Source organism: Lycium barbarum, chromosome 5, assembly GCF_019175385.1.
Source record: "Lycium barbarum isolate Lr01 chromosome 5, ASM1917538v2, whole genome shotgun sequence".
Taxonomy (NCBI): Eukaryota; Viridiplantae; Streptophyta; class Magnoliopsida; order Solanales; family Solanaceae; genus Lycium; species Lycium barbarum.
The window spans coordinates 14,047,538-14,072,609 of record NC_083341.1 but is presented as its reverse complement, the minus strand read 5'-3'; the positions used below and the strand labels follow the sequence as shown (position 1 = coordinate 14,072,609).

Sequence of the window (25,072 nt, the reverse complement as noted above, 5' to 3'; positions counted from 1 at the left end):
ACCGAACTTTGGAATACGACTTCATTAGACAGAGAGGGTGATTTTTTTGTTGGAAATATACGACCCAAAAATACGGACCGTATATATATACGGGTATGGCAGGGCCCTGTCCCGACCTTGTTATGTCATGTACTCTATTAGAGGCTTGTAGAAAGTTGTGGTACAGTTAGACGTTGTATGGCCCCCTCGGCCTATATTTTGTTGAATAGTTGTCTATGGTGGCCTTGTTAACTTGTACAGTTTTGCCCGGCATAGTTTTATATGTATGTCCTTTGGGCTCGCTCTTTTCCAGTATATTTCTCTTATGATATAGCAGGTTTCCATTTAACGACCCTAGTGGTGCACCCTTGTTTATGATTATGATATTAAAGCACGATTAGCGGTGCTCGGCAGGTGGCTCGGGTGCCCGTCATGGCCCTCCGTTTTGGGTTGTGACATGATTTTAGTTCCCTTTTAACACCTTCACTTACAATAATTTCACATTTATAGATTTGTGCATCTGGCAATCAACGGAGGACATAACCATGCATATCATCGTAAGTGACCTTCTCTCATTTTATTCTTGATGTGTGTTACTAGTTGAACCGTCTCAGGGATGTACTCATTATAACTTTGTCAAATCTTGTATGAACACACATTCATCTTAACATCCGCATCTTTACGACATTCATATAGTAGATGTGTTGGACTTTATCCGGCCAATATTCACTGTCAACAACAACAACAACAACAACAACAACAAATCCACTGTAATTCCACATGAGGGGTCTGGGGAGGAAGAGTGTACGCACACAAGTACTATTTTGAAAAAAATCATTTCTGGTTTGCTTTAGCTTTTCCAGCATTCGCCACCCCTTCAATAGCCTTTTGCGCGGATCCTGCACCTGCGCTTCCAGACCTCAACGAGATTCCAGTAGGCCTTTCTCCTGCTGAAATTGCCCAATTGCATCGGGAGACTGAAGAGAATGCCGCCCAGTGTGGCAGGCTCTTGCAAGAAATATGTGGGCAGGCAAAAGATTTGTCCGTCAGGCAGGAGCGCAGGACGAGCTCACGCTCGAAAAATTAGCAGACGCCGTCAGGTATCTTGCAGACATGGACGAGTTGCCCGAAGAGGAGCAATCCCCACTCTCATTGAGTTCAGGGCCCAAATCAATACCATACCCCTGCCTTTAAAAGGTAGAAACGTGTTTCCAATAGACTCATTGTCATATAATATTACTGGTCTTATATACTCAATAGTGAACAACATAAACATCCATATAAAGCTTCAAATAACACAATATGTGCACTATGTACCTAAATTTTAAACAATGAGGCGGGAAGCCTCGGCTAGGCCCAACAAATTCTTAGCACAATCCACTTATCTACAATCAGCTTTCTTGACTTAGAGGTCAGTGTTGTTTAAGGGGCAATTCGCAGTAATGCACTTATTTTGGGGTGGTCTTTAACTTTTGCCCATCAAAACGAAAGTATTTAATTTTTGCCCTTCGCATAAAACCTCAGGGTTCCGGGTTTGAACCCTGCTCAAGCGAAAATTTTTAAAAAAATTCGCTAGGCAAAGGTTCCCCACAAACTCTACCCTATAGGGCAGTTTGCTTGCAAAAGTCTGCTTGAAGGCAGAGTTCGCAGGCAAATTAAGCTTGATAGGGCAGAGTTTGCCTGCAAACTATGCCTAAAGGTAGAGTTTTGCAGGTAAACTATGCCTTAGCAAACTCTACCGGATAAAGCATAGTTTGCAAGAAACTTTGCCCCATCAGGCATGCAAACTCTTCCCCATTAGTATAAGTGTTAGTTTGCAATCATCTGCCAAAATCCCATAGTAGTCCTCTGCATTGAAGATAACTATCTTGATCTGTAAGGTAGTTAGGCTATATTATACTAATGTGCATACGAACCAACATGGGTACATTTAATTTTGGGATCTTTACATACACTATACTTAAACAACAGCTTAGCAAAGCCCTCAATTTAATAGTTATACGAATCAACATGGGTACAAGATAGTTATACACTTATGCCTTAATTTTGCCTTGCGAATTTAAATCTCTGCTTTGCGAAATTCCTTTTTTTTTACTGAGCTGAGATTCGAACTCAGAACCTCAGGGTATTAGGCGAAGGACAAAAATTAAAGACCACCAATTTGAGAGATAAAGATTAAAGACCACCCCAAAGGAAAGGCAATCCGCGCAAAAAATGTTGATTAACCCATCATATGGGCCTAGTAAAAGTTGAATGGACTAATTGTGATCAATAACACACCAGAATTGCTTTGTACAAAATGTTGCCTATCCTTTTGAACTCATTGTGTTTGTGTGCGCGCTTTTCACGTGTGTCACTTTGTTCTGCGGGCAAGAATTTATCTGCACTGAGTATTTATACCAAATTAATAAATGAATGATATGTGTTGGAATATACACAATTATCACTTAAGTATAGTTAATAAGGTATATTTTTACTTTATAAAATTACTTAACTATGGTAAATTGCATTGGTTTGATATAAATATTGAATTTGAGTAATTAATAGCCTGTTTGGCCAAGCTTCTAAAATCAGCTTATTTTAAAAAGTACTTTTCAAAAAAGTATTTTTGGCTAAAAGCAGTTTGTGTTTGGCCAATTAATTTAAAAAACACTTTTGAACAGCAATTAATGTTTGGCCAAGCTTTTAAAAAGTGCTTTTATGTGTATTTTTCTCAAAAGTACTCTTCAAAAAAGTGCTTTTGGGCAAAAACTATTTTTTTTAGCTTCTAAAAAACTGCTTCTGCTACTCCCCAGAAACACTTATTTTCTCCCAAAAGCTTGGCCAAACACCTCATTTTTTTCAAATAAGTACTTATTGAAAAAATAAGTACTTTTGGGGGGAAAATAAGCTTGGCCAAACAGGCTATAAGTATTGTTTGACAGAGAGACAGAAGGGGAATAAATGAGGGTATCTGTGTGAAGATTCTTTTGATTGACTGATGATTAATAAGAATGAGATTCACAACAACAGCAACAAATATGGAAAGCTTCAACTCCAAAAGCCTCAACTTTCACGTCATGCCTTTATGCATTGTTGCTCATACTACGCTGTTAATTTGCTGCATATGCCTTAATTTTTACTAAAAGAAGCACCCTAAGAAAAACCAATCTTGAAGTTAATTAACAAAAGAACCCCCCCCCCCCCCCCCCCCCCCGCGGCCCAAACTCATCAAAAAGCAAATGGAACCATCATATTGTATTGTCTCCTCAACCCAATTTCATTTACTATTGTACCTTCACTTATTTACTACCCTTGAACCATGTTGTCCTTTGTTGGGGCCATGAAGGGCAGGAAGCTTGCACATGCTTCAACATTTAACAAGCACTAAATTTAACCAACGTACGTGTGGTCCATATCTTTGACAAAAAAAAAAAAAAATTCAAAGCAAAAATAATGGCATTTTAGCTGCCCTTTTTTATTTCTTAATTATATGCAATAATCATCTATAACAATTGTGGACTTCTTTAATCAGAGGTCTCGGGTTCGAGCTCTGAGTATGAATTTTTTTTTGGTAGGGAGCATTTTTCCCCGAATGGAGCCCTATGCAGTGAGAATCCGGATATAGTCGAGTTCCAATGCGAATAATGAACACCAAATATAAAACCAAAAAAGAAACATACAAAGATTTATGCTCTCTTAGACGGGAGAGATGATTGATATCTCCCCTGATAGGAATAGGAACAGTTTTCCGGCTTTGCCTATTATCAGACACATCCAGCTAAGCCTACCCACTCGGTGGATTCTTACCCAATTTTTTACCATTAAGAGTTACTCCGTGAAATGAATAGTCCCTCTGTTCTTGACCAGAGCTCTATGGTTTGACCCTTGGGCATACAAAAATGTCCTATAGAAGTCCTTTTAATGACTTTCACGCGACGCAAATCTGAATTAGTTGGGGTTCAATTACGTGGATACTTGAAAAAGAAAATTTATGTCAGTGTTGTAGAGTATAAATTAAATGGACGTCTATACTAAATTACTAATAATGAATTTTAACTAATTATTGTAGTAATAGGTTTCATAATTCAAGTTATTACTGCACATTTATTGTAGTAAATATTTATTACTTAGAATTTAAATTTAAATTGCTTGATAAACAAAGAGATTTTATGTTGGCAGAGAAGGAAATTAAAATAGGTGGTCCAAAGCTTCATTTTCCCTTTTTTTCCTGCCACCAAAATCTCCCTATTACTTTCTCTCCTTTTCCCTGACTTGTTCTTTTCACTCTTCTTGTTTTTTACCTCTGTAATTATTTTGTTTTAGAAACAAAAAAACATAAAGTGATGGAGCCCCCACTCTGCATCTCTTCCACCTCTTAATTTGTTCTTTTTATTTCCTTCTTCTCAAAGCTAAAAAACTTTCAACATATTTATTTCTCTCTCTCTCCCTACTCATTCTTTTTTCTTCTAGTTGAAATTTTGATTTTCATCTTTTTTGTTTCTTAATTGGTTTTTGCCTTTCTCTTGATTTTTTGAATCATATGAAGTTATATAAAATGCTACCAAGGCAACTATGAGTATAACTTCACTTATTTCCTCATTAATTTTCTCCATCAAAGAAATAGTTATTGCATTTCTCCTTCTTCTACTTCTCTCTCCTAATTCCTATTCCTTAAACCCTAAACATGAGACTCTAGACTCTACAAAGGTAAACCTCTTTAATTTCTTCTTGTAATCTTTCATCTAGTACTTGTAGTAATTATGGTACATGGGTGCCTATGCAGTTCTTTATTATGCAAATTAAGTTGGTGAATTCGAAAATTAGAATTAGTCAGAATGAATGTGATCTATTACATATTTATATTTTTTGAATATTTATTTATATATGTATGTATTCGAGCCGAAATAGTAGGTTTAGGTAACTCTGCGGAACTGTGCTATAGATTTAGATATGTTAGATATATGATTTTTCATTTTTTGTTTGTTTGTTTTGTGTTTTATAGGACGTGTTAGTTGAAGAGAAATCAAGGTTGGGTTCAATGCCACCGAGTTGTTACAATAAGTGTAACCAATGCCATCCATGCATGGCGGTGCAGGTCAGTGAGGTACCTAAAATTTATCAATTAATGTCAATTGATTTGTACAAGGATTTGAATTGGGATGTATTTTTCTTTAATTTTTATTTCAAATTATTGTTATATTTTTCGTTTATACATATATACATATAATTTAATTATTTTCACGAACAAGCCGTGTTAGTTGACACCACTAGTGCAGGTACCAAGCCTATCGAGTCACAAAGAAGTCGGACTAAGTGGCGATGTGACTCGAACCCAGTCTAGGTCCATGGACTACAATACTCTAGAGTCCAACAGGTACTCCAATTACAAGCCACTTGGATGGAAATGCAGATGTGGTGGTCATTTCTACAATCCTTAGCTAATAGCTATGCTTAATTAGCTCATGAGACCATTACATAATTAATTGTCTAATTGTAAAAATTGTAGGAGTAAGAGTTACAATTAACTTGTGGAGGATGTAACCTTTTTGCCGCTGATTAGAATATTAATAATTTTTTAACTACAATATTTTGAAAATTAGCGGAGGTGGGACAATGCATTAAATGAGGCTGTTAGGCAGCATTCACTACGGTGTACATGTTGATAATTAATACTGATTTTTACATAAGGTGTTGCAAATGTAATGGGGTAGGTTTTGACTATTGATCATGCATAAGATTTTTGATACCATCTACTCAATTTAATGGGCTATAGCACGTTGTACTTTATTTTTCGCATTATAACTATCATATTGGAAGCTTAATATGAAATATATTTTATTTGGTACTATGGGTGTATTTGGTCGAAGGAAGAATACTTTTAATTGGAAATATTGACTTGAAAAGTATGTGATTTTCTTACTTATTTGATATTTCGTAAGTAAACAGAAAATATTATTTCAAAAGATATTCATACAAAATTTATTCAAACACCATGGGATGAGGCGGGAGTATGGGTATGGCCTGTGGGGGTTGTGGGGATGAGGGTTATGGGTGTGGTTCTGGGGATGCCGAGGAGATAAATTAGTATGGAGTTATGTTCACCAGCATAAATATCAGAATTGGGTCGATGACCTTATTCTAGCCGATGTGGCTAGAGAGGAGACAAGGTAACAAGGACGGAAGCAGCCACACCAACAATCGTCTTGTATGGATATCTAGGAAGCGTTGCTTTTAGGTGCGTGTAGGGGTTGTATTTGTTCAAACCTCACTTCCTTTTCAGCTCTTTAGACCAATGTGATTTATTCCATGTGTATATTTTAGGGCATTTATGAGATTTGTTTTTCATATTTTTTACTAAAAAAGTCATTTTACACATTTTAAAATATTTATTTTTTAAAGAAAATGTTTTTCAAAAATTTAATCATCCAGGCATGAAAAAACTAAAAAACATTTTTTCCTCTGTACCAATTCCAAGCAGTACATACATCTACCTAATTTGATAGTATAAAAAATTGTATTGATAGTACAAAAACGTATTGATACGATAAAAAATTCTTACACTGTTAATTACGTAATACTTTATCTCGTTGAATCAGTAGGAAATCTTTATCTTCTTTTTTTGAATTCATTTCAGTACCAGGCACATGCATGAGCAGTGTAATTCCAACTGTCATGGCAGCCCACAAATTGGATTCTAATATTACTTTCATTTTTGGATGAATTCTTTTTCCTTTGTTGGATAGTCCTTTTTTATCCTCTTGGGATTTTCATGGCCTTCTTTGTCAATTCGTGAAGAAATTGTCACTGTAGATGACCTCATATGCATCTGTCAATTTACCAAGAAAACCCTGAATTTTTTGTGCATGGAAAAGACAAAAGGTGAGGTTATAAATGTCAATCGATGTAAGTAGGCAAAATATTTTATGGTAGCGTGTGAGGAAAAAAAAAAGTAGAGTATCACAAAAGTAGAAGAGGTAAAAGAAAAGTAGTTGTTGTAACGTCTCTTCAGATTTAATTTCACTAGTGTCCATACTTGCCTGTTGCCTGTTGCCTGTTGCCAATTGTAGTGGGCATTTTGGTTCCATGTCCGATTTACACAGTTTCCCATGCTCTAGACCCACTATTAGGGGTTATGATGAGATGAATAGGGATTATTTTGATGTTAACAAAAATTTCGAGTTCAGGATTGAAAATAGAAAAAAATAGACGGATTTAGTATTTAAAATTTATGATTTTTTTTAATAATCTCAAATTACCGCTATAATAATTGGGTCCCCACGCATACATATATATCAGACCTCTAGATTCACCTCAAGGTAGGGAATGCTTGCTCTTTTATAAGCCTTATGCGACTTGAATCAGGATCAATTGAGATACACAACGAGTACCAAACTCCGGGTGAAAAAAAAAAAGACGAAGAAGAAGAAGCTAGATAGCCCATAAGAAACTTCAACCTCGCAAGAGAATAACTGAAAGAGATTTGCCTGCAGTCTAGGGGTGGATATAGTCTTTCAGCTATGGGTTCGTATGCATTTACAACTTTCGATACGGAGTATAAATATGGGCAATTTGCACGATTTCCCTTCATATGGACTGGTCTTTAATTTTTGGCCTTCGCTTAAAAAGGTAGCCGAAGATAGTCTGAAGTTTTGGGTTTGAAACCTAGCAGAATAAAAAAAAATAAAAAAAATCACAAGGCATAAGTTCATAGAAGCCTATGCCTATTCGGGTGAAGTTACATAGAACCTATGCCGGAGAAGGCAAACTTTGCCTTGTAAGATAAACTTTTAGTTATGCCTAAAAGTCTGACGGAGACGTCAGACTTTTAGTTATGCTTTAAGACAAAGTATGCCGCATAAGACAGATTTTTTGCAAAAGCCTTATCTTGCAAATTTTTTTTTTTTTTTTGATTGAGCGAGAGTTTGAACCTAGAATCTCGGGATATTTTCGGCCACTTTTTTAAGCGAAGGACAAAAATTAAAGACCAACAATTTGAGGGACAAAAATTAAAGACCACTCTAGAAGAAGGGTAATCCGCGTAAAAAAATATATAAATATAGAGGTAAAATCGTACTACAATATCAAGAAATACTAGATTTGAACTCATAATTTAACAGGCAATAAATACAATACTAAAATCTTAAAAGTGTTAGATATATATCTTTGATCCCCCTCTGCCACGCACCTTATATTTATGTCCAAATTAACAAATATATACTCCCTCCGACACAAAATAATTGAGGTTTTAGACTTGGGTACATGAATTAAGAAATTCACTTACTCCTAAAAGTTAAGAGGTGTATTGACTAAAATATCCTAAATTAAAAGGGGCTTTGAAATAATAACAAGCGTTAAATTTGTTCATTAAATTAAGCATGTGTCAAGAATAAATTTGAAAAAAGAAACAAATACAGTCTTGACAGACTAAAACCTCAATATTTTGGACCAACTTTAGATGTTAAATCTTCAATTATTTTGGACCGGAGAGAGTATAAGATACGTTTTGCATATAAATTCCGTGTAAACAAAAACAGAATTAAAGATGGATACAGCTTTCAAGTTTCAAGTGACCGACCTTAGCTCAGTTGGTAGAGCGGAGGACTGTAGTTGTTGCTGAAATCCTTAGGTCGCTGGTTCGAATCCGGCAGGTCGGATATTTGTTTTTAGTTTTTTTGGCAACTTGTGTATTATAATCTTACATTGTTTGGCAAGTGGAAAAGGGAACAAATTCTCGTTAAGTTTAACTAGTTTAAAAAATGCGATTTTGAATTTTTGTATTTTTGAGAATTGAATTTCCCTTTTTTTTTAATTCAACAGTTGTTTAATCTAGTGCATAAGTATTTTTTTTTCTGCTAATGATGCTGTTAAGATGATTCGGGTGTTAACCTAAATTTGAATAAATACTCTTTATTTTTTAAGCAAATACTGTTTAAACACCTCGATCTAAAATTATACTCCAATTAAAATTTCTTACTCTTTAAAATTTTGGTTATACTATACGCCTTCATATCTTGAATCTACTCTTTTTCACTGATTATGTATCTATAATTTGATGCCCTGTTGAGGCTACATTTATTCACAATTCAAACACTATTATTTGCATAAATTTTAACTATGTGAAATAATTAGGACTTTTTAATGAGTTTGTTTATTTAATTATCAGATGCTAAAATCAATTCAATGATACTTCCTTCAACCGGGAAAAAGATATGCATATTCATTTAATTCTATCATAAGGTGGTGATTTTGTTTTAACGGCATGAATAAGCTGCTAAATAGAAGCAAAGGTAATGAAAGTTGAAATTTTCTTTCCAGTTGCTCAACGAAGACTATTTTTTTCAATATTAAATTAAAATCAATTCATAAATTCAATAATGACCTGACTACCCGATAATCATCTTGCAACTGCTGTAAGTACGCCTCAATAGCCTTACCTTACAGATGAGAGCCTGTGTCACTATATAAAATGGCAAGATTGTCAAGAGAAAGTCAAGGCAAATTGGTTAACTACTCCATGAGCTCTCAGTGAATTGCCAAAAGGGCATATTGGTAAATGTCCTGGCTGACCCGAAGCTCCTCTCTTAGAGGCTAATATAATAGTAGTAAAGTAATACTTAGCATAATTTGTTAAATATTTAATAGAGACTAAAATATCCGCTTTTGAACATGAATTGCATAATGAAGGATTGGAGGTCCTTAACAATAATATTCACTTGTTTGATCTTCGGCTTTGCATCACTAAGTGAGTAGTTTTATGTTGAATTAGCAGAAGTACTAAATTATACTGTTATATCCGAGCTTCTGTTTTTTCCCAATCAATAAAGACAATACTTATCCTGCATGTGAACTATTTTACTTTCTAGGATCTATTGAGTCCGCGACTTTTGTAGTACAAAAAAAAAAAAAAAGTTGAACCAAAATAGCATTTAAAAAAAAAAAAGTAGGTTTCATGCATGAATTTTGTGCGTGAAAGGACCAAACTGTAAAGTTAAAACTTTGGTCCTTTCATGCACAGATTCTGTGCGTGAAAGAGGCAACCTTTTTTTTTTTCTTTTTTTAAGCTATCAAAATTACGTTTTTTCCATACTTTGGGCAAAGATTAGTCATGTTTCAAAATCCCGAAATATCAATATTTTATAGAACTTAATATCTTTTTTTGCGTACAATAACGTCGGCTCATTACATCAAGTATACCTAAACATTTGGATCGTCGTTTTAGGGGTTGTAAAGTGTCCCGAAGTAAGTTTTGTTTATTTGGAAACTTGCCATCTTTAGATCTAAGTGTCATATTTTATAGGGTTTTGATTTAAGTGTTTTATTATTTAGTCAAGTCGAATGTACAAATAAAAATATTATATTAAAAAATAATTCATCCAATACGAGATGTTCAACTAAGGTATAATATATCTCATTCAATGTTCCCACCAAGGTTTGATCCCATGTTGTTGGCATAAAAAAGAAGCAAGTAAAAAAGAGAGGCTAAACCACCAAGCCAAATTGGTGAAAGCAACAAAATAGACACTTTTTATTTTTTATAATGTTCACTAATGCTATCTAACTCGTTTTCATAAATTGAATTTCGAACCTCGAAATTGACATTCAAAACATCATCACCACGGGAATTCCATCTTGAAATCTACTTTTTATTATCAGATTTTTACCAAGCAAGAATGAAAATTGTGCACCAATTTGGGGGAAAATTCAAATTGAATGGGATAATGAGTGTTTTTTGAAAAATCGGCCCGGCCAAACGCCCGGCTAGATCTCGAAGAAATACCCTAAGTCAAAAAAAAAAATCGCGCAAATCGGACATCCGAGCACAAAGTTATGACCATTTAAAGTTTCAACAATTTACAACTAGTTTTCTACCTATGCTTCTGTCCTTATTTTTTATTTACGTCAAATCTTCTATGATACATAAATTAATTAAGGTCATGCCACAACGTTAAGGGTTTGGAGCTACTCAAATTTAACATTTAACATGGGAATATATCAATTTTTTTTTTGTCTCATTGTAAACACAATTCAACATTTGTTTCCATTAGCAATCATAAAAATGCAAATTTGTCTCCCTCTATTTGGACAATTTTCAATGTATATACCTCATATGTATGGGCAACACGTTTTTTGGCCTATCATTTTTTGGCATCTCGTGTGGGCAACAAGACCGTGGTGGTGCGTGCAAGTATGTCTCGTGGTGGCTGTTATACCCCTTTTTAATCGAGTCAAAGCAGAGTACAACATATTAGTGATTCCTATATCATTTAACTTAAGGAGCCGCCACCTAATTATTTTTAAAGGTGAATTAGGACACCTATTTTAACTAAGTAAATGCTAAAAAATTAACTCCGATTAATGGTCTACTTAACTAATGTGATTCCGGGTTCTTAGTTATCCTAAAAGGAAGGGGTTAAGCATCCTTTAAGATTCGTTAACTACGATTAACCGGCCAAACTTAGGTTAATTAATTCGAAGGTCTAAAATTTAAGGAAATAGCTTTGAGAAAAAATAACTTATAACTAAAAAAAGTTTAAAATATTATTATATGAATGATAATAGTAAACGTTCAAGTTTCAAAGAAGATCCAAAGATGAAAATTCTCTCATGTCCGTGAAGGCTTTCAGATGGCAAAATAGCTACAAGAATGATTTGAGCATTCATGGTTTCTAGGAAAATATTTAACCATTCAAAATGTTTATCCAATCAAATGATCATGAAAGAAAAAGTTGTTAACTTAAAACATGGCCAAAATCTCCAAAGAAGTCCTTATCCTTAAAAAAAATCTTATTAAATGGAAGTTTAAATCCATCTGTTTCAAAGCCGTCATTTAGCACAAAAATAATATTTACGAAAGTATACAAGTTAAAATAGTGCACGTCATATAGTAAGTAAAACACTGTTGCTTCCAAGTTTAGCAAATGGCCGAGTAAATAACTATCCCAATAAACTATCTTTTATTTTTGATTATGAAGACAGGTTTTGCATTCTATATCGTGATATAAATACTTAATATTTAGAGCAGTAATCCTAAATGATAAAACTATTTCCTATATGTTACGCCCTATTTTGAACTGGTCCAAGATAGTTTGCAACTTCACGGTTCTTCTAACTGGTTTAAAAAAAGTTAGAGTCGCCACCTTATTTTTTAGGAAAATCAGGAAACCTATATATATATTTGTGTGTCTACTCCATTTTAGTCCACGAAACCTATGAGATTCTAGATAAGGGTTTTATTTACCCCGAGAGGAAGGTATTAAGCATCTCTCAGAGCCTGTCCGAAGACAGTCCTTAAACTTAGTTTAACTGAGCACTAGAGGGGGATTATCTATCTGTTTATCATTATTATTACCTGTTTTCAAAATGTTATGACTTCATGAAAAGCTACACTAGGTGATAATATATTAAGTATATACAGTGTATAAAAATGTATTCATATCAAGTATCAAGTATTCATAAAGAATATATAGTAAAAAAAGAATATATAAAAGAGTATAAAGAGAATGTACCTCGTAAGTATAAAAGTGTATCTGTTAGTACAAAGGGTGTACATATATGTTAGTGTGAAGAATGTATAACCATATTAAGAATATATAAAAAAAAAATGTAAAACTAAGTAAAAAATAAATATATGAAGGATGTAAAGAATGTGCGTCTATGTAAGAATGTATGGATATTAAATAAATAAAGAATGTATTTTCAAGAATAAAAGAGTGTATATCGAACATAAAATGTCTAAAGAATTGTATAACTAAGTATATTAGTCCATAAAGATTGTAAAAAATAATCTACGAATATTCATTGGTGTAAAGAGTTTATATAGCAAAATTATTCAGAAAAGTAAAGTTTATTTGACTTGTTTCTACCATTCAGTTAAAAATAGTGTTTGTTTAATGGATATCCTATCAAAAGAATAAGGAGCAACATCATTGTAAAAAGTATTGGTAAAAATTAAGTATAAGGAATTGTGGATAAAAAATGAGTGAAAATGTATAATGCCTCTAAAGAATAAAAGATTTGTAAATGAACGACTTAATATTTGCCTAGCGTCAAAAATGTGAATTTAACTTAATTAAAAAATGTATTAGTGTACACAAAACAATATAAAATGCAAGTTGTATTAAGAGTGTATAAAGAATCTAAATTAAAGGATGGACTAGTATTTTTGCCTAATCGTCAAAAGTGTGAATTTATTTAACAAAGTATTTATACCAAGTCAATTTAATCTAGTTATGAAAGTATTGACGGCCTAATTCTTGCCTAAAGCGAATGACAATTTTAAGTTTAACAAACAAGGTGACAAGTAAATAAATATATCAACCCGTCATTCCAAAAATAAAGTTTCCACTATACTATGAGTTTATGTTTTGTACAGTTATAAAAAATGCGGAAAGTAAATACAAACAGAAGTCTTCGGATTCCTTCTGAGTGTCGTCTTCGGGATATATCTCCGGGTACCTGTATAAACACTTAGTAAAAGTGTTAGTAAGAGAATAAATAACTATCGAATGAATTAAAGAAATAATGAATAAACTTAAAATAAAAAACTCGTCTTTTGTACATGGGAGGCCTTGGAAATCGACGGAAATTCTTCATCGGCCATTTGGGTTTAGTATTCGCCCAAATGATTTTAACAGAAGCGATAAAAGGAATAACAATGTCAACAACATTCCCGGGCACCGAGCTCGTAGCTAGTCGGCCGAGAAAGATTAAACACAATACCAATGGCCACCGAAGTAGTATTTTTCGGGCACAAAACCAACATGAGACTATCAAAATAATGTAAACAAAAATACCATCTAAAATCGTGAAGCGGAGGAGCAGCAGTGCAGTGAGAATGAAGCAAAAACAATGAACATCAAGAAGTTAGAAAGTAAAAAATATTTGCCCGAAAACAGAAAATAAACACAGCCGATCAACATATACAAACACCAATGTTACAATAACGATGATAAAACAGATATAGAGGAATATTAGAGCAGCAACGACCTCAAACCAAGCACAAAAAGAGCTAAATGGTTGTTCGCCAGAAGTGGGCCAGGTTGTCGGCTCTGGTGACGACGCGACGGCGCAGCTGCGGTGAAAGAGAAGAAGACGACACGGAGTAGCGGGAAGAGAGGAAAGGGGATGGGTTTGTGCGTTGGTGGTGGCTGTTTGGTTGTTCTTGGTTCGCCGGTGGTGGCGCTGATCAGTGACGGGGAAGAGCAAGGGGAAAAATGGGGGAAGGGCGGCGTGATGGTTGGCTGCTCCGGTTCACCGAAGATTGAAGCTCCTCACCGGAGCCGTGACAAGGACAAAAAAAAAAAGGGGGGGGGGGGGGGGGGGCGATGATGTGATGGTTTGCGGTGGAGTGGGCGAGAGAGAGGGGGAAACGAAGTGGTGGGGTGGAGAACGGAGGGAGTAGAGCTAGTGGTGTTGGTGTAGAATTCCGGCGAGCTCGTCGCCGGAGAAGATGGTGGAAAGGGGTAGGGGCGGTTGTTTATGGATAAGTGAGGAGGGGGAGAAAAATGATTTTATTAGATTTAGAAGAGGGAAGGTAAAATCTGAAAATATTTGTATTTTTGTGTGTATAAGATGAGAAATGAAATTAACCCCTCCCTTTTCCTTTATAATACAAAATGGCCTCTTATTTTGTCCAAAGCATAAAAGAATGCACCCCCTAGAACCCAACCCATCACCTCAAATGTCAACTTTTTAAAAGGTGACGAGACTTTGACTTGATCGAATTCTTGCTCTGTGTTTAAAAATTACTTGCTCCGATTTTCTCTGCACTGTCGGACTGTACTAAAATATAGTTAATTAATACATGTATAAATAATAACGTAAGTATAAAATATAAATATTAATGTGTAAGATATGAAAATGTATTGCTATAAAATTAAGAAACAATTATTAATTGCACAAAAATGGTAGTATTCCGCTGTACATGTGCAAAATAATGATTCTTGAAAAATGACAATAAATTGATAAAATTCCTAAAATAAGGATAATCATCAATAAATTATCGAAAATTTTAAAAATGTGTAAAAAAATGTATTTCGCGCTCTTTAACGAATTAGGATCACCCGAAACGTTAATTTCAATCACGTCGAGCCAAAATTAGGTGTCAACACTATAAATCATAAGTCCCTCACACCATTCAAAACAGGGACATATCCAAAGCACGAATGAATTAGCAATCATAAGGAAAGGTGAGATAAAATGAAAGAATAAAGATGCCATAAGCGGTCCCAAGCAATTTCGCTCGTTCCTTGCGGGTTCAGGAATATGAGATGTATTGACTCCATGCGCGAGTATGGTAATAGCATCGAGTGTCATTTCGAAACTCCGTTTTGAGAGGGTCCCGATTTATGACCCCCATTTGCTCCAAAGTGTACATGTGAAAGAAGGGGAGATAAAGATTAACATAAGGTTCAAAGAATAATAAGAGAGCGTCAAACAAGATGTTCTATTCCTTGAAAATGTAATAACTTGGTTCAAGATTTGCAAATAGGTAAAAATGACAAGAGTCAAGTTCCTAATTATCAGAATAATATAGTTCAATCTAATTCTAGTGAAAGCAAAATAAAACCAGCAGTTCTCATATAAATCGTGCTTCACTATGAAAAAGGACTAAGTGTCCAATTCAAAACAAGATTAAACTAAGATTATTATACTGAACTTGGACAGAATTGAAAAGCAAAACTGTGAGAGGAAACTGAGCCAATTCGTGCTTATATTTTTTAGGGAAAAGTATTCAAAACACACTCAAACTATGGCCAAAATTGCCATAACACACCTCAACTTTGCGGGGTCCTATGACCCCCCTAGACTTATTTTTTGTGTATTATTTACGCTTTCAAACGGTGACCTGGACTAGCAAGTGAAGCAACTCTCCTTCAGCGCGTAAGAGATGATAAAAACTATATGGACCAGTGTATATTTGCCACATGGTCGTCCAAATAACGTTTTTAATTCCCCAAATCCAATATCAAATCCCCTCAAACGGCTAGATCTTGTTCTCTTCTTCCACATTGATTTCTTCCCCAAATTTTGTGGTAAATTTCTTCTCTTTATGTTTCAATTCTTACCCAAGATTGGATTGTTACAATTTCTTTCCCCAAATTTCTAATTAAAAATTCGGGTTAGCTATGGAAGAAACAAGATTGGATTTGAATAAGCTTTGTATGGACAATGAAGATCCAATGTTGAATGCGGAGGTGCGATGCAGTCATGGTGTGTTTCTCCCATTGAAGACTTCCTGGTCGGACAACAATCCCGGAAGAAGGTATTGGTCTTGCCCCTACTATGGTTCGAAGAAGTGTAAATTTTTTCGATGGAGGGATCTTTCCAAAGTTGATGAAAGATCGAAATACATTATTCCAAAGTTGGTGAACAAAATGAAGGAGATGCATGGAGAATTAGCTTCAAAAGAGAAGAAAATTAAGGAGATGGAAGAAGGATGTGGAAGTTCCGAAATTGCCGAGATGTTGAAAGAGATTGAAATGGAAGAACAATCTGTCTCAAGTCATATGAAAATGAAGGAGATGGAAGAATAATCAAGTGTGATTAATCTGGGCGAAATTGAAAATGCAAAAGAGATAAAATCAAAAAAGAAGGGGATCAACAACTTTAGCTCTAATTTGATTTTCACATTTTGTATCTTGTTTTGTTTTGCTAGTTGGATCAGTTGGTTAATGCGAGGAAATGCTTCAACTTGTCATGACCAATTGCCTTAGTGTTTCTTGTATTTTTGAAGTTCTGGGTTTAGTTTTGTGCTTGATGTTAGGTAGGCAGTGCTTGGGAAAATGTCTTTTGTGTTGTGGTTAATGTTAGTTAGGAACTACTTTTCCCTTTTCTTTTGTCTTGTGGTTAATGTATGTTAGGAAATCCTTTCTAGTTTTCTTTTGTGTTGTGTTTAATGTAAGTTCGAAATTGATGAATGAAATCCCTTTAATTTAGAAAGCAAAGGTGTTACATGTGCTCCAACATAAACCTTGCTTAAATTGAAAACACGGAGACCAATCTAATCTATTTCTATGATCTCCTACTTTTTTTCAACAAGGAAGTGTATCCGGTCCCTAGCAGCGTCACAGGCCTTGAAACACAATACATCCCCTGTCCTGAATCCGTTAGCATCTATAAATTCTTTCCATCCTTGATAGAGCCACGTATGAGAACCAACTTTGTATTTCATTAAGTACGCACCTCTTTCAGAAATTACAACAGCTTCACGGTCATCGTCTGGGAGAAATTCAAGAATACTATTTGGAAGGATCTGCGAAAAAACATGTGATTACTAAAACTAAAATAACAATTGAAAATAACAAATAAATTAGATGAACACTTACGAAATCATCCTTGTCGACGTATGATTTGGTCAGTTTTTTCTCAAAATAAGCTACCATTTTCGAATTAAGGCTCATGTTAGAGGCTGTGTAGAATGCTATTTCATAGTATTAGTGTGTGAGTGAAAGCCTATATTTATAATGTGTTTTGCAATAAATTCCCCACTACTTAACCCCCAACCACCTTAGCTGTTGTTGACCACCTTTAAATCCGGTCAAAAGCTTGACCACATTTAGTGAGCAACATTAATTTCGTTAAAAATGCTTGACCAGATTTGGTGAGCAACATTAATGTAGTTCAAATGCATGACCATATTTCACTTGGTCCATAAACTGCACTTTCAAAAAGAAATAGCTGCACCAACATAGGTTGCACATTCTGGACATTAAAAATGTGCACTAACAATTTCAAATAGAAACAGACATTTTGGACATTAACTGCTGAATCAACTGCTGAAAGAGACAGGACTTAATAATAGAAACAGACCTTGCTATATATAAACAATTGCACCAATATAAGTTTGTACAAAAGTAGTGCAGTAGCATAATGTCACAAAACAAACATCTAAACCACAGCTACTTTAGTTTGTTTATGAACTGCAAAAACTGCTAACTACATTAATTTGTTGTGCCAACTACCAACATATTAACACTACTTCCATGGATCCTTTGTCTGCGAGTTCTGGGTTGCTGTCACTTTTTTCCTTTTCTTTACCCTCATATTTTCAAGCTGGCTTGATGTCATTGATGTTTTGCCCTTCCACCTCACTCCATTCCTTGCTTTGTGACCAAGGTCCCCAAGTAACATCAGCTGACCTTATATGCTTTGTTGGAGCAGCATCAATTATCCTACTACTTGGCAAGCCATGCTGTAGACAAAGCAAAATAATTGTTTATAGTTAGTAAACTCACTTACAACAAATATACCCATTCCAACAAATATTTCAGCTCTTACACTGTATGTTGTAAATCCATTTTCTGCGACAAATATACCCATTCCAACAGTCCTAGGCCTTTTGTAAGGGGTAGTTCTTCTTCTTTCATTATCAACAACTGTTACACTAGAAGCTTGAGAGGTTTTTCTTGGTCTTCCCCTCCTCACATTAGACTGAGAAGCAGCAGGTTGATCAGGTGCATTGGCTACAACAGGTGCAGCATTAGAAGCTTGAGAGGTTTTTCTTGGTCTTCCCCTACTCACATTAGACTGAGAAGCAACAGGTTGGACAGGTGCGTTGGCTGCAACAGGTGCAGCATAACTTGTTGCATTTTCAAACCATTTAGCAGTAATGGTTGTCCTCCTTGTTCCCATACCTCTTGTTGGTGCTTGAGAAGTACTTCTGGGCATTGCACTTGCTGTTGGTGGTGCTTCAGAAGTACTCCTTGGCCTTGCACTTGCTCTTGCTGGTGCCTCAAAAGTTAATGGATTTTCCTTGGCCTTCCCCTAGCTTTTGCTGGTGCTTCAGGTGCTTGAGAAGTCTTTCTTGGCCTTCCCCTAGCTCTTACAGGTGCAGCACTTGATTCAGCAAAGCTTGCCTGAGATGCTGCAGCAATATCTGGTCCATTACCATAGCTTGTTCTACCAGAATCCTACCAAAACAGTAGTGTCAAATCAAAACCATTACTACAAAGAGTATAAAAAATAGAGTTTACTTTAAAAGCTCATACCTTCAAAGGACAGCCTCTTTTATTATGGTTTTTACCATGACAAATGCTGCAAGTCATGTCAACTCTTTTTCTTGACAACTTATCATATCTTTTTGACTCAGTTGCTTCTCTTCTCCTGACCTTCTTTGGTCTGCCTGGCATAGGCTTTACAACTGGTGGTGCAACATAGGGGTTATTAGACTCAGGCCACATTTTCATATTGGTGACTGGTTGAAGAAAATGACAATAAGTCCTCAAGTAGGTCTTCTTACTGTAGCAGCTATCAACAAACTCAATGGGTTCATACTTCTTATATAATATGGAAGCAAGGGCATGTTGACATGGTATTCCCTTGAGCATCCAGGCCCTACAACTGCAAGTTCTATTTCTCAAACCAACAGTATGTTGATATGGCCCATCACTAATTACAAACCCTCTCTCACCATTGAAATCAATATTACATTCCATTGACTTCTTTATGTTGATTTCTAGTACCCTCAGTGCCATTGGAGATATATTGGTTAACCATGTTTTTGGAAATTGACTCAACTAACCTATTCTAGTCATTACCTTCACTCTAATCTCTTCAAGCATAGTGATAATGGTTTTATGCCTTGGTCCTAAAATCCAGGCATTGAAGCTCTCAGACATATTATTGTCCACACTATCACACTTAATGTCAGTTCTAAAGTACAGTTTACACCAAGTTTCAGGTGGGTAGTACAGTAAATCTGTAACAATATCCTTACCATCCTTGGCAGTACCAAGCTGTTTCATTTTATCCAGATTTATCTTCATCTCTCCTTCAAAGGTGCTTTTTGCACACTTCCAGAATTGGTTCCTTCTTTGAAGACCTCTCCATCCTTTTGCCCAGTTGGCTAGGATGTGTCTTGCACACATCCTGTGCTCCACCAGTGGTAACAATTCTTGCATAGTTGATTGAAGCCCCTACAATTTTGAGAAACAGTTATATATGAATGGACAGAAACTAAATGAAGAAAAAAAAATGATTGTCATACCTTTGCATGTCTGATATCACTGTGTAGTTGCTGCCATCTCCCATTCCCAAATCAGCTATCAACAATTTAAAAAACAATGTCCAAGTGTTCTTATTCTCATATTCCACTATAGCCCAAGCAATAGGCAACATTTGATTATTAGCATCTTTAGCAACAGTAGCCAATAGCTGTCCTTTGGTTATTCCCTTTAAGAAACAACCATCCAAACCAATACATTTCCTACAGCCACCTAAAAAGCATTTTTTCAAAGCATCAAAGAAAATATAAAAACTTTCAAACACCAACCTACCACTTTCACCAGAGTCATCAACCTTAACAACACAAGTACTCCCAGGATTAGTCCTCAACATTTCATCCCTATAGTCAAATATTCTTCCAAACTCTAACACATGATCACCAATGATTTCTTGGAGTACTTTAGCTCTAGCTCTCTTGGCAGTGGTTTTTCCAACATGTATGTTAAGTTCTTCCCTAATCAACTGCTAAAACTTGAAAATCCTAATGTTTGGCTGTTCTGTAATTCTATTCTTGTAATGCTTAGACAAGAACTTAGCATTGCACATGTAATTTCTAGTAGTCTTGACACACCTATGTTTAGGATTGTAGGTTTTGATCATGAAATCATTAGTCTTCTTGTCAAGACTTGCATATAGCAGCCATGGGCAGCCATCCCTACACCTCACTCTAACCTTTTTGGGCTCATTGACAAATTTCTCTAACTGCACACCCCTTTGAAGTGCATATTTTGTAACAACATCCGTAAACTCATTTACATCCTCAAAACCATCCCCAACTCCCATATCACTTTTTCAACAGTTTTGTCAAAAATTATCCTTCTCCTAGCCCTCCTAGACCCTGACTCATCATCTGTATCTGATTCAACACTATATGCATCAGAACTGACATACACTGGCTCATCCCCAGCAACCTTACCTTTCAAGCTTATGTCAGGAGTAGCAGTTTCATCAAAGCCCAGATCTGGACCAACTTCACCAATAGGAATTTCTCCAGGGTCATTTGGTATCCTTTCTCTTCTTTTCCTCCTCTGATATGACCTCCTTTCTGCCCTCAAATTTATGCACTCTTCATGAACATCATCACTTTCATGTCCAACATCATGTTCATTAAATAGTTCAGCTTGGTCAGACTCAGAACTATCATCAGTGGACTGGTCAGATTCAAGAATAGGAAATTCACTACTTAATGGGTTTTCAGAAGCAGCAGTTTCAGCAGCTACTGGTTCAGCAGGTGCTGCAGTTTCAGTAGCTGCTGGTTCTTTATTAAAAGCAAACCCATCCCCTTCTTGGATACCCCCATACCTTTCTTCATTAAAAACACCCAAAGATTCCTCATTGGGGGCTAGTGTATTCCAAAAAAGCAATGGGACCATCTAAATTATCTAAATTATCAACCATGCGACAGACATAGATTTCAATAGTATCCCCATTTTCAAAACTTTGTGAAATTTCCAAAATGTCCCTATCAGTTTGGATTTCTACAACATTGTCACTATTAGGTCTCCTAACACAAAATGAACAACTTGTAGTATACCCTAGTTCTTTAATATAATCCCATAGTTCAAAAAAGGACATCCTATCCACATCAATATCCAAAAACTCTGTTATTTGTCCACCCTCATACTTTGGTTGCCCACTATTGACATCCAAAACCCCACCATGACACCATCTCAATGTTACTAATACAAACCCACTCATACCTGAAATTACAATTCAATAATAGTACAAACAATCAGTACCACACATATACAATAACAATATATGGTCAACAACGATCATAACCCCACACACACATCAAATAACAATAATTAAATTCAGACTTCTGACAATACAAGGCCAAACAGACCCCAAAATCACATTTTGGGGTGAAAATAAATTGGACGCACTTACAACAGTAATACTACACGACATAAGATTACACATCTCTTAACCCCAAATAACCCCAATTTAAACTAGGAAAAACCCATAATTTTTTAACAAACCCTATAAATTCATACGACAATGTCACAAATCCTATATAATATAGAAAAAAATAAACTTTATGCGTACAATACTGACAAAGAACACTACTAACCTGGTATTTTTTTCAGTTCACTAAAAGCTTGACACTACCTTGAAGATAAATCGACGATTTCGGGTCAAAATCCACCGCGATGTTACCACCTAAACTTAGTTTAACTATGATTCACACTAATTTGCAGAACAAAATAGTATTTGAGTGATTAAAATGGTAGAAATCGAGTGGAAGGTGAGTGAGAATTCTGGATTTCAAATTTCGGAAAGCAAAATAATGAAAATGACCCGTCTGGTTTTAACTTTATGAGCGCGTGCATACACTCAATGTCGTTTGAGTGACTTTGTCCGGTTGAAAGCATAAATAATACACAAAAATAAGTCCAGGGGGGTCATAGGACCCCTGCAAAGTTGAGGTGTGTTATGACAATTTTGGCCATAGTTTGAGTGTGTTTTGAATACTTTTCCCTATTTTTTAAGATCTCTTATTCTAAACCAAATTATAGGAAAAGAATAACAAACAGGAATAATATCATGAAAGAATATATTCAGCTTGAAAGAACATGGTGAAATTAGTCCAGAAGCAAAGAAAACCAAAACTCCTTATTCTTTCCTTTTTTTCACAAAATTTCACTTAGCCAGTGTAGAAAAGAATCTTTTTTACAAGCAGAAAGGAACAACTTTCAATCATGCTGAAATCATACAGAACTTAGAACTAACCTCATGTTGAGCTTTTAGAAATCATGTAGATTTAGTGAATGCAATTGAAGACAAAACAGTTCTTTGAATCCTTTTGAAACTCTTTGGTAGAGAGATTTACACTAGATTTACACTTAGCTATGACTACTACATTATTCAAACCTTTCTAATTAATAAGAGGTAACCATGATTCAACTAATTTTTTTTTGAAAGGAAATGTTATCAAAGATAAATACCACTGACTACTGTCATTAACTTTTAGAGCTATGCATGATGTCTTTTGGCCTCATACAAATCACAAAATTAAACTTACTTCATAATGGAAAGGAAGTACTTGTCACATATTCCCCACAAGAAAAAAAAATCCAAGGATTTCAGGGGTTTAACCTCAGAACAGATTACAAAAACTTCACACCAAACCTGGTTCCCTTAACTTAAACTCTCCAATTGAGATCATTGAAGCCACAAGTGACACAGATCCTGAACAGCTGAATCAATTTAACAAACATTTGCAACATATATCCTACTTGAGTATAAACATCACACTCATATTCATCCATGTACTAAGTGCCATCCTCCTTTCAACTTAGCCTTTCAGTACTTATGCTAACTTTAGACAACACTTAAGTCACATACAGTTAATGAAAGCAAACATACAGAGTCACATACAGGGTCATACAACACATGACTAACAGATTTTGTCAACAGGGGACTTCAAACATCATTACAAGACTCAACAAAGCATTAGTACAAGTTCACAGACGCTAAACTAAGTTAAAAATGCCTTTAGCTCTTTTAAAATACAATCTGAGACTTATAATAACAAAAACCAATAACAGACCAAATAGCGCAGACCTCATAGTTTTTTTTTTTTTTTTTAAAACAGAGTCATTAAAAGGGGGAAGAGGCATGCAAAGGTTTGGTGCATCTTATTGAATCAAGTAAATATCATTTTTTTTATTTCAATGAATTCAGTTTCAGATCCAGTAGGCATGAGGGTACTATCCTAGTATCAACAATACATTTTGAAAACAAACTTTGACTCAAACAACATATCACAGAGAAACCATTCTAGTATATCAAACACCATAGGTCACAAGTGACCTTGAACTTAACTTAAACAAGTATAGGCATGCCTCAAGTATCAATATCAATTTACATATTAGTCTAAGTCAAAGAGAATGTTAAGCAAATATATGAGTTTATGTACCGCCTAGCATGTTTAAATCAGATTGAGCAATCCCCACACATATTAATGAAGATTAAGCAAAAATAGCCAACAAGATAGCCAACCACAGGGAACTTAAATTACATTGACATGCTTAGCAGGTTCCTAGATCAAAACTAAACATAACACTGATTAGACACACTCTAGTAGTGAGCCAAACAAACCCAAGTTTTAATCAATATTCAAGGATTAAATATCATCCTTCTGAACAGTACATAGGAGAAACAAAACAGGCATGAGATTGGTTCTTATCATACTTTAATCAGATAGGTTCAGATCAAACAAGTAGTGTCATAAGGCAGGATTTATGCATTTTGAACATGAATAACTGGACAAAGCAAATAACATGACTCCACACAGGCTTGGACATTTAACACTGATACATTTAGGCCACTTATAGTGCCATTATCCCATTTAATCAAACTAAGGACTACATCTAACACAGTACAGGGCTAAATCACATGCTCAGAAGATTAAAAGACAAAGACTAGGCTAACACATGCTAACAATAAAATTTAAAGCTAACAGCACTTAAATCATGCTATAAACACTATATTAATTAACTTATCTAACTAAAATGACATATAAAACATGCGTAACCATAAAATAAACTAAGTTAACACATAATCAACTGCAAATAGATAAAACAAAACATAATGCCAAAAACAAGAAGGGAATTACTGACCTTTTCTGAGTGCAGTGAAGTGGGGCTTTGGATCTCCGATCTACACTCGAACGCGAACGATGCTCAGATTTTTTTCGAGTGCAGCCCTTATTGAGAATGGAATTGAGAATCTCTTCCAAGACCCTCGAAACACTCAACCACAAAGAAAAAAGAAGGAAGTTTAAAACTCAAAAACCAAATTAGGCTCGGTTAAGGTTCCACTTAAAGTTGGATCCCTAATTAAACCAGGACTAAGTTAGAAAACCTCTCAATCAAGAATTTCAGTATATCAAAAAGTATGTGAACACTGGGGAATGGAGTTCTTTATATAGAACACCGAAAATCCTAGATTTGATGCCCGTTTTAGTGTGGGGCGAGTAGAAATGGAGGGGAAAATCCCTCCAATGTTGATCAGCCAATCACAAACAAGTATTTAAACTAGCAAATGGACAAAACCCATCAAGGAATTTCAGATGAAAAGCAAAAAAAGAGGGAAAATTCAC

At 35.2% G+C, this 25,072-nt stretch overlaps 2 protein-coding genes and 2 non-coding genes across 5 annotated transcripts; 3 read left to right on the top strand and 1 right to left on the bottom strand.

The window, feature by feature from the left end:
- The first annotated feature begins 3,651 nt into the window (after positions 1-3,651).
- LOC132643116 (U6atac minor spliceosomal RNA) lies at positions 3,652-3,778 on the top strand. The gene has a single exon (XR_009583560.1). It is a non-coding gene; the product is annotated as a U6atac minor spliceosomal RNA (small nuclear RNA).
- A 545-nt stretch (positions 3,779-4,323) lies between these two features.
- LOC132639215 (EPIDERMAL PATTERNING FACTOR-like protein 1) lies at positions 4,324-6,682 on the top strand. The gene is made up of 3 exons (XM_060355682.1): positions 4,324-4,668; positions 4,964-5,179; positions 5,220-6,682. The coding sequence occupies exons 1-3, from the start codon at positions 4,534-4,536 to the stop codon at positions 5,397-5,399; spliced, it is 531 nt and encodes a 176-aa protein (XP_060211665.1). The 5' UTR covers positions 4,324-4,533; the 3' UTR covers positions 5,400-6,682.
- A 1,849-nt stretch (positions 6,683-8,531) lies between these two features.
- On the top strand, positions 8,532-8,615 carry TRNAY-GUA (transfer RNA tyrosine (anticodon GUA)). The gene is given in 2 exon segments: positions 8,532-8,568; positions 8,580-8,615. It is a non-coding gene; the product is annotated as a tRNA-Tyr (tRNA).
- Positions 8,616-17,754: 9,139 nt separating this feature from the next.
- On the bottom strand, positions 17,755-24,399 carry LOC132642314 (uncharacterized). Of its 2 annotated transcripts, XM_060359548.1 has the most exons (5): positions 19,949-24,399; positions 19,679-19,877; positions 18,951-19,102; positions 18,241-18,872; positions 17,755-18,154 (listed from the first exon to the last, which is right to left on the bottom strand). In XM_060359548.1, the coding sequence occupies exons 4-5, from the start codon at positions 18,628-18,630 to the stop codon at positions 18,011-18,013; spliced, it is 534 nt and encodes a 177-aa protein (XP_060215531.1). In that variant the 5' UTR covers positions 18,631-18,872; positions 18,951-19,102; positions 19,679-19,877; positions 19,949-24,399; the 3' UTR covers positions 17,755-18,010. The 2 variants fall into 2 exon arrangements, 1 of the variants encoding a protein (XP_060215531.1); XR_009583101.1 differs by having other exon boundaries at positions 18,951-24,399.
- Between the last annotated feature and the right edge of the window lie 673 nt (positions 24,400-25,072).

Coding starts and splice junctions, on each gene's coding strand:
- LOC132642314 (XM_060359548.1), bottom strand. CDS start 18,630: ATGCCCAGAAGTACTTCTCAAGCACCAACAAGAGGTATGGGAACAAGG. Junction 18,155..18,240: donor ATGGATTTACAACATACAGT/GTAAGAGCTGAA, acceptor CTTTGTCTACAG/CATGGCTTGCCAAGTAGTAG.
- LOC132639215 (XM_060355682.1), top strand. CDS start 4,534: ATGAGTATAACTTCACTTATTTCCTCATTAATTTTCTCCATCAAAGAA. Junction 4,669..4,963: donor AGACTCTAGACTCTACAAAG/GTAAACCTCTTT, acceptor TGTGTTTTATAG/GACGTGTTAGTTGAAGAGAA. Junction 5,180..5,219: donor ATTTTTCGTTTATACATATA/TACATATAATTT, acceptor AAGCCGTGTTAG/TTGACACCACTAGTGCAGGT.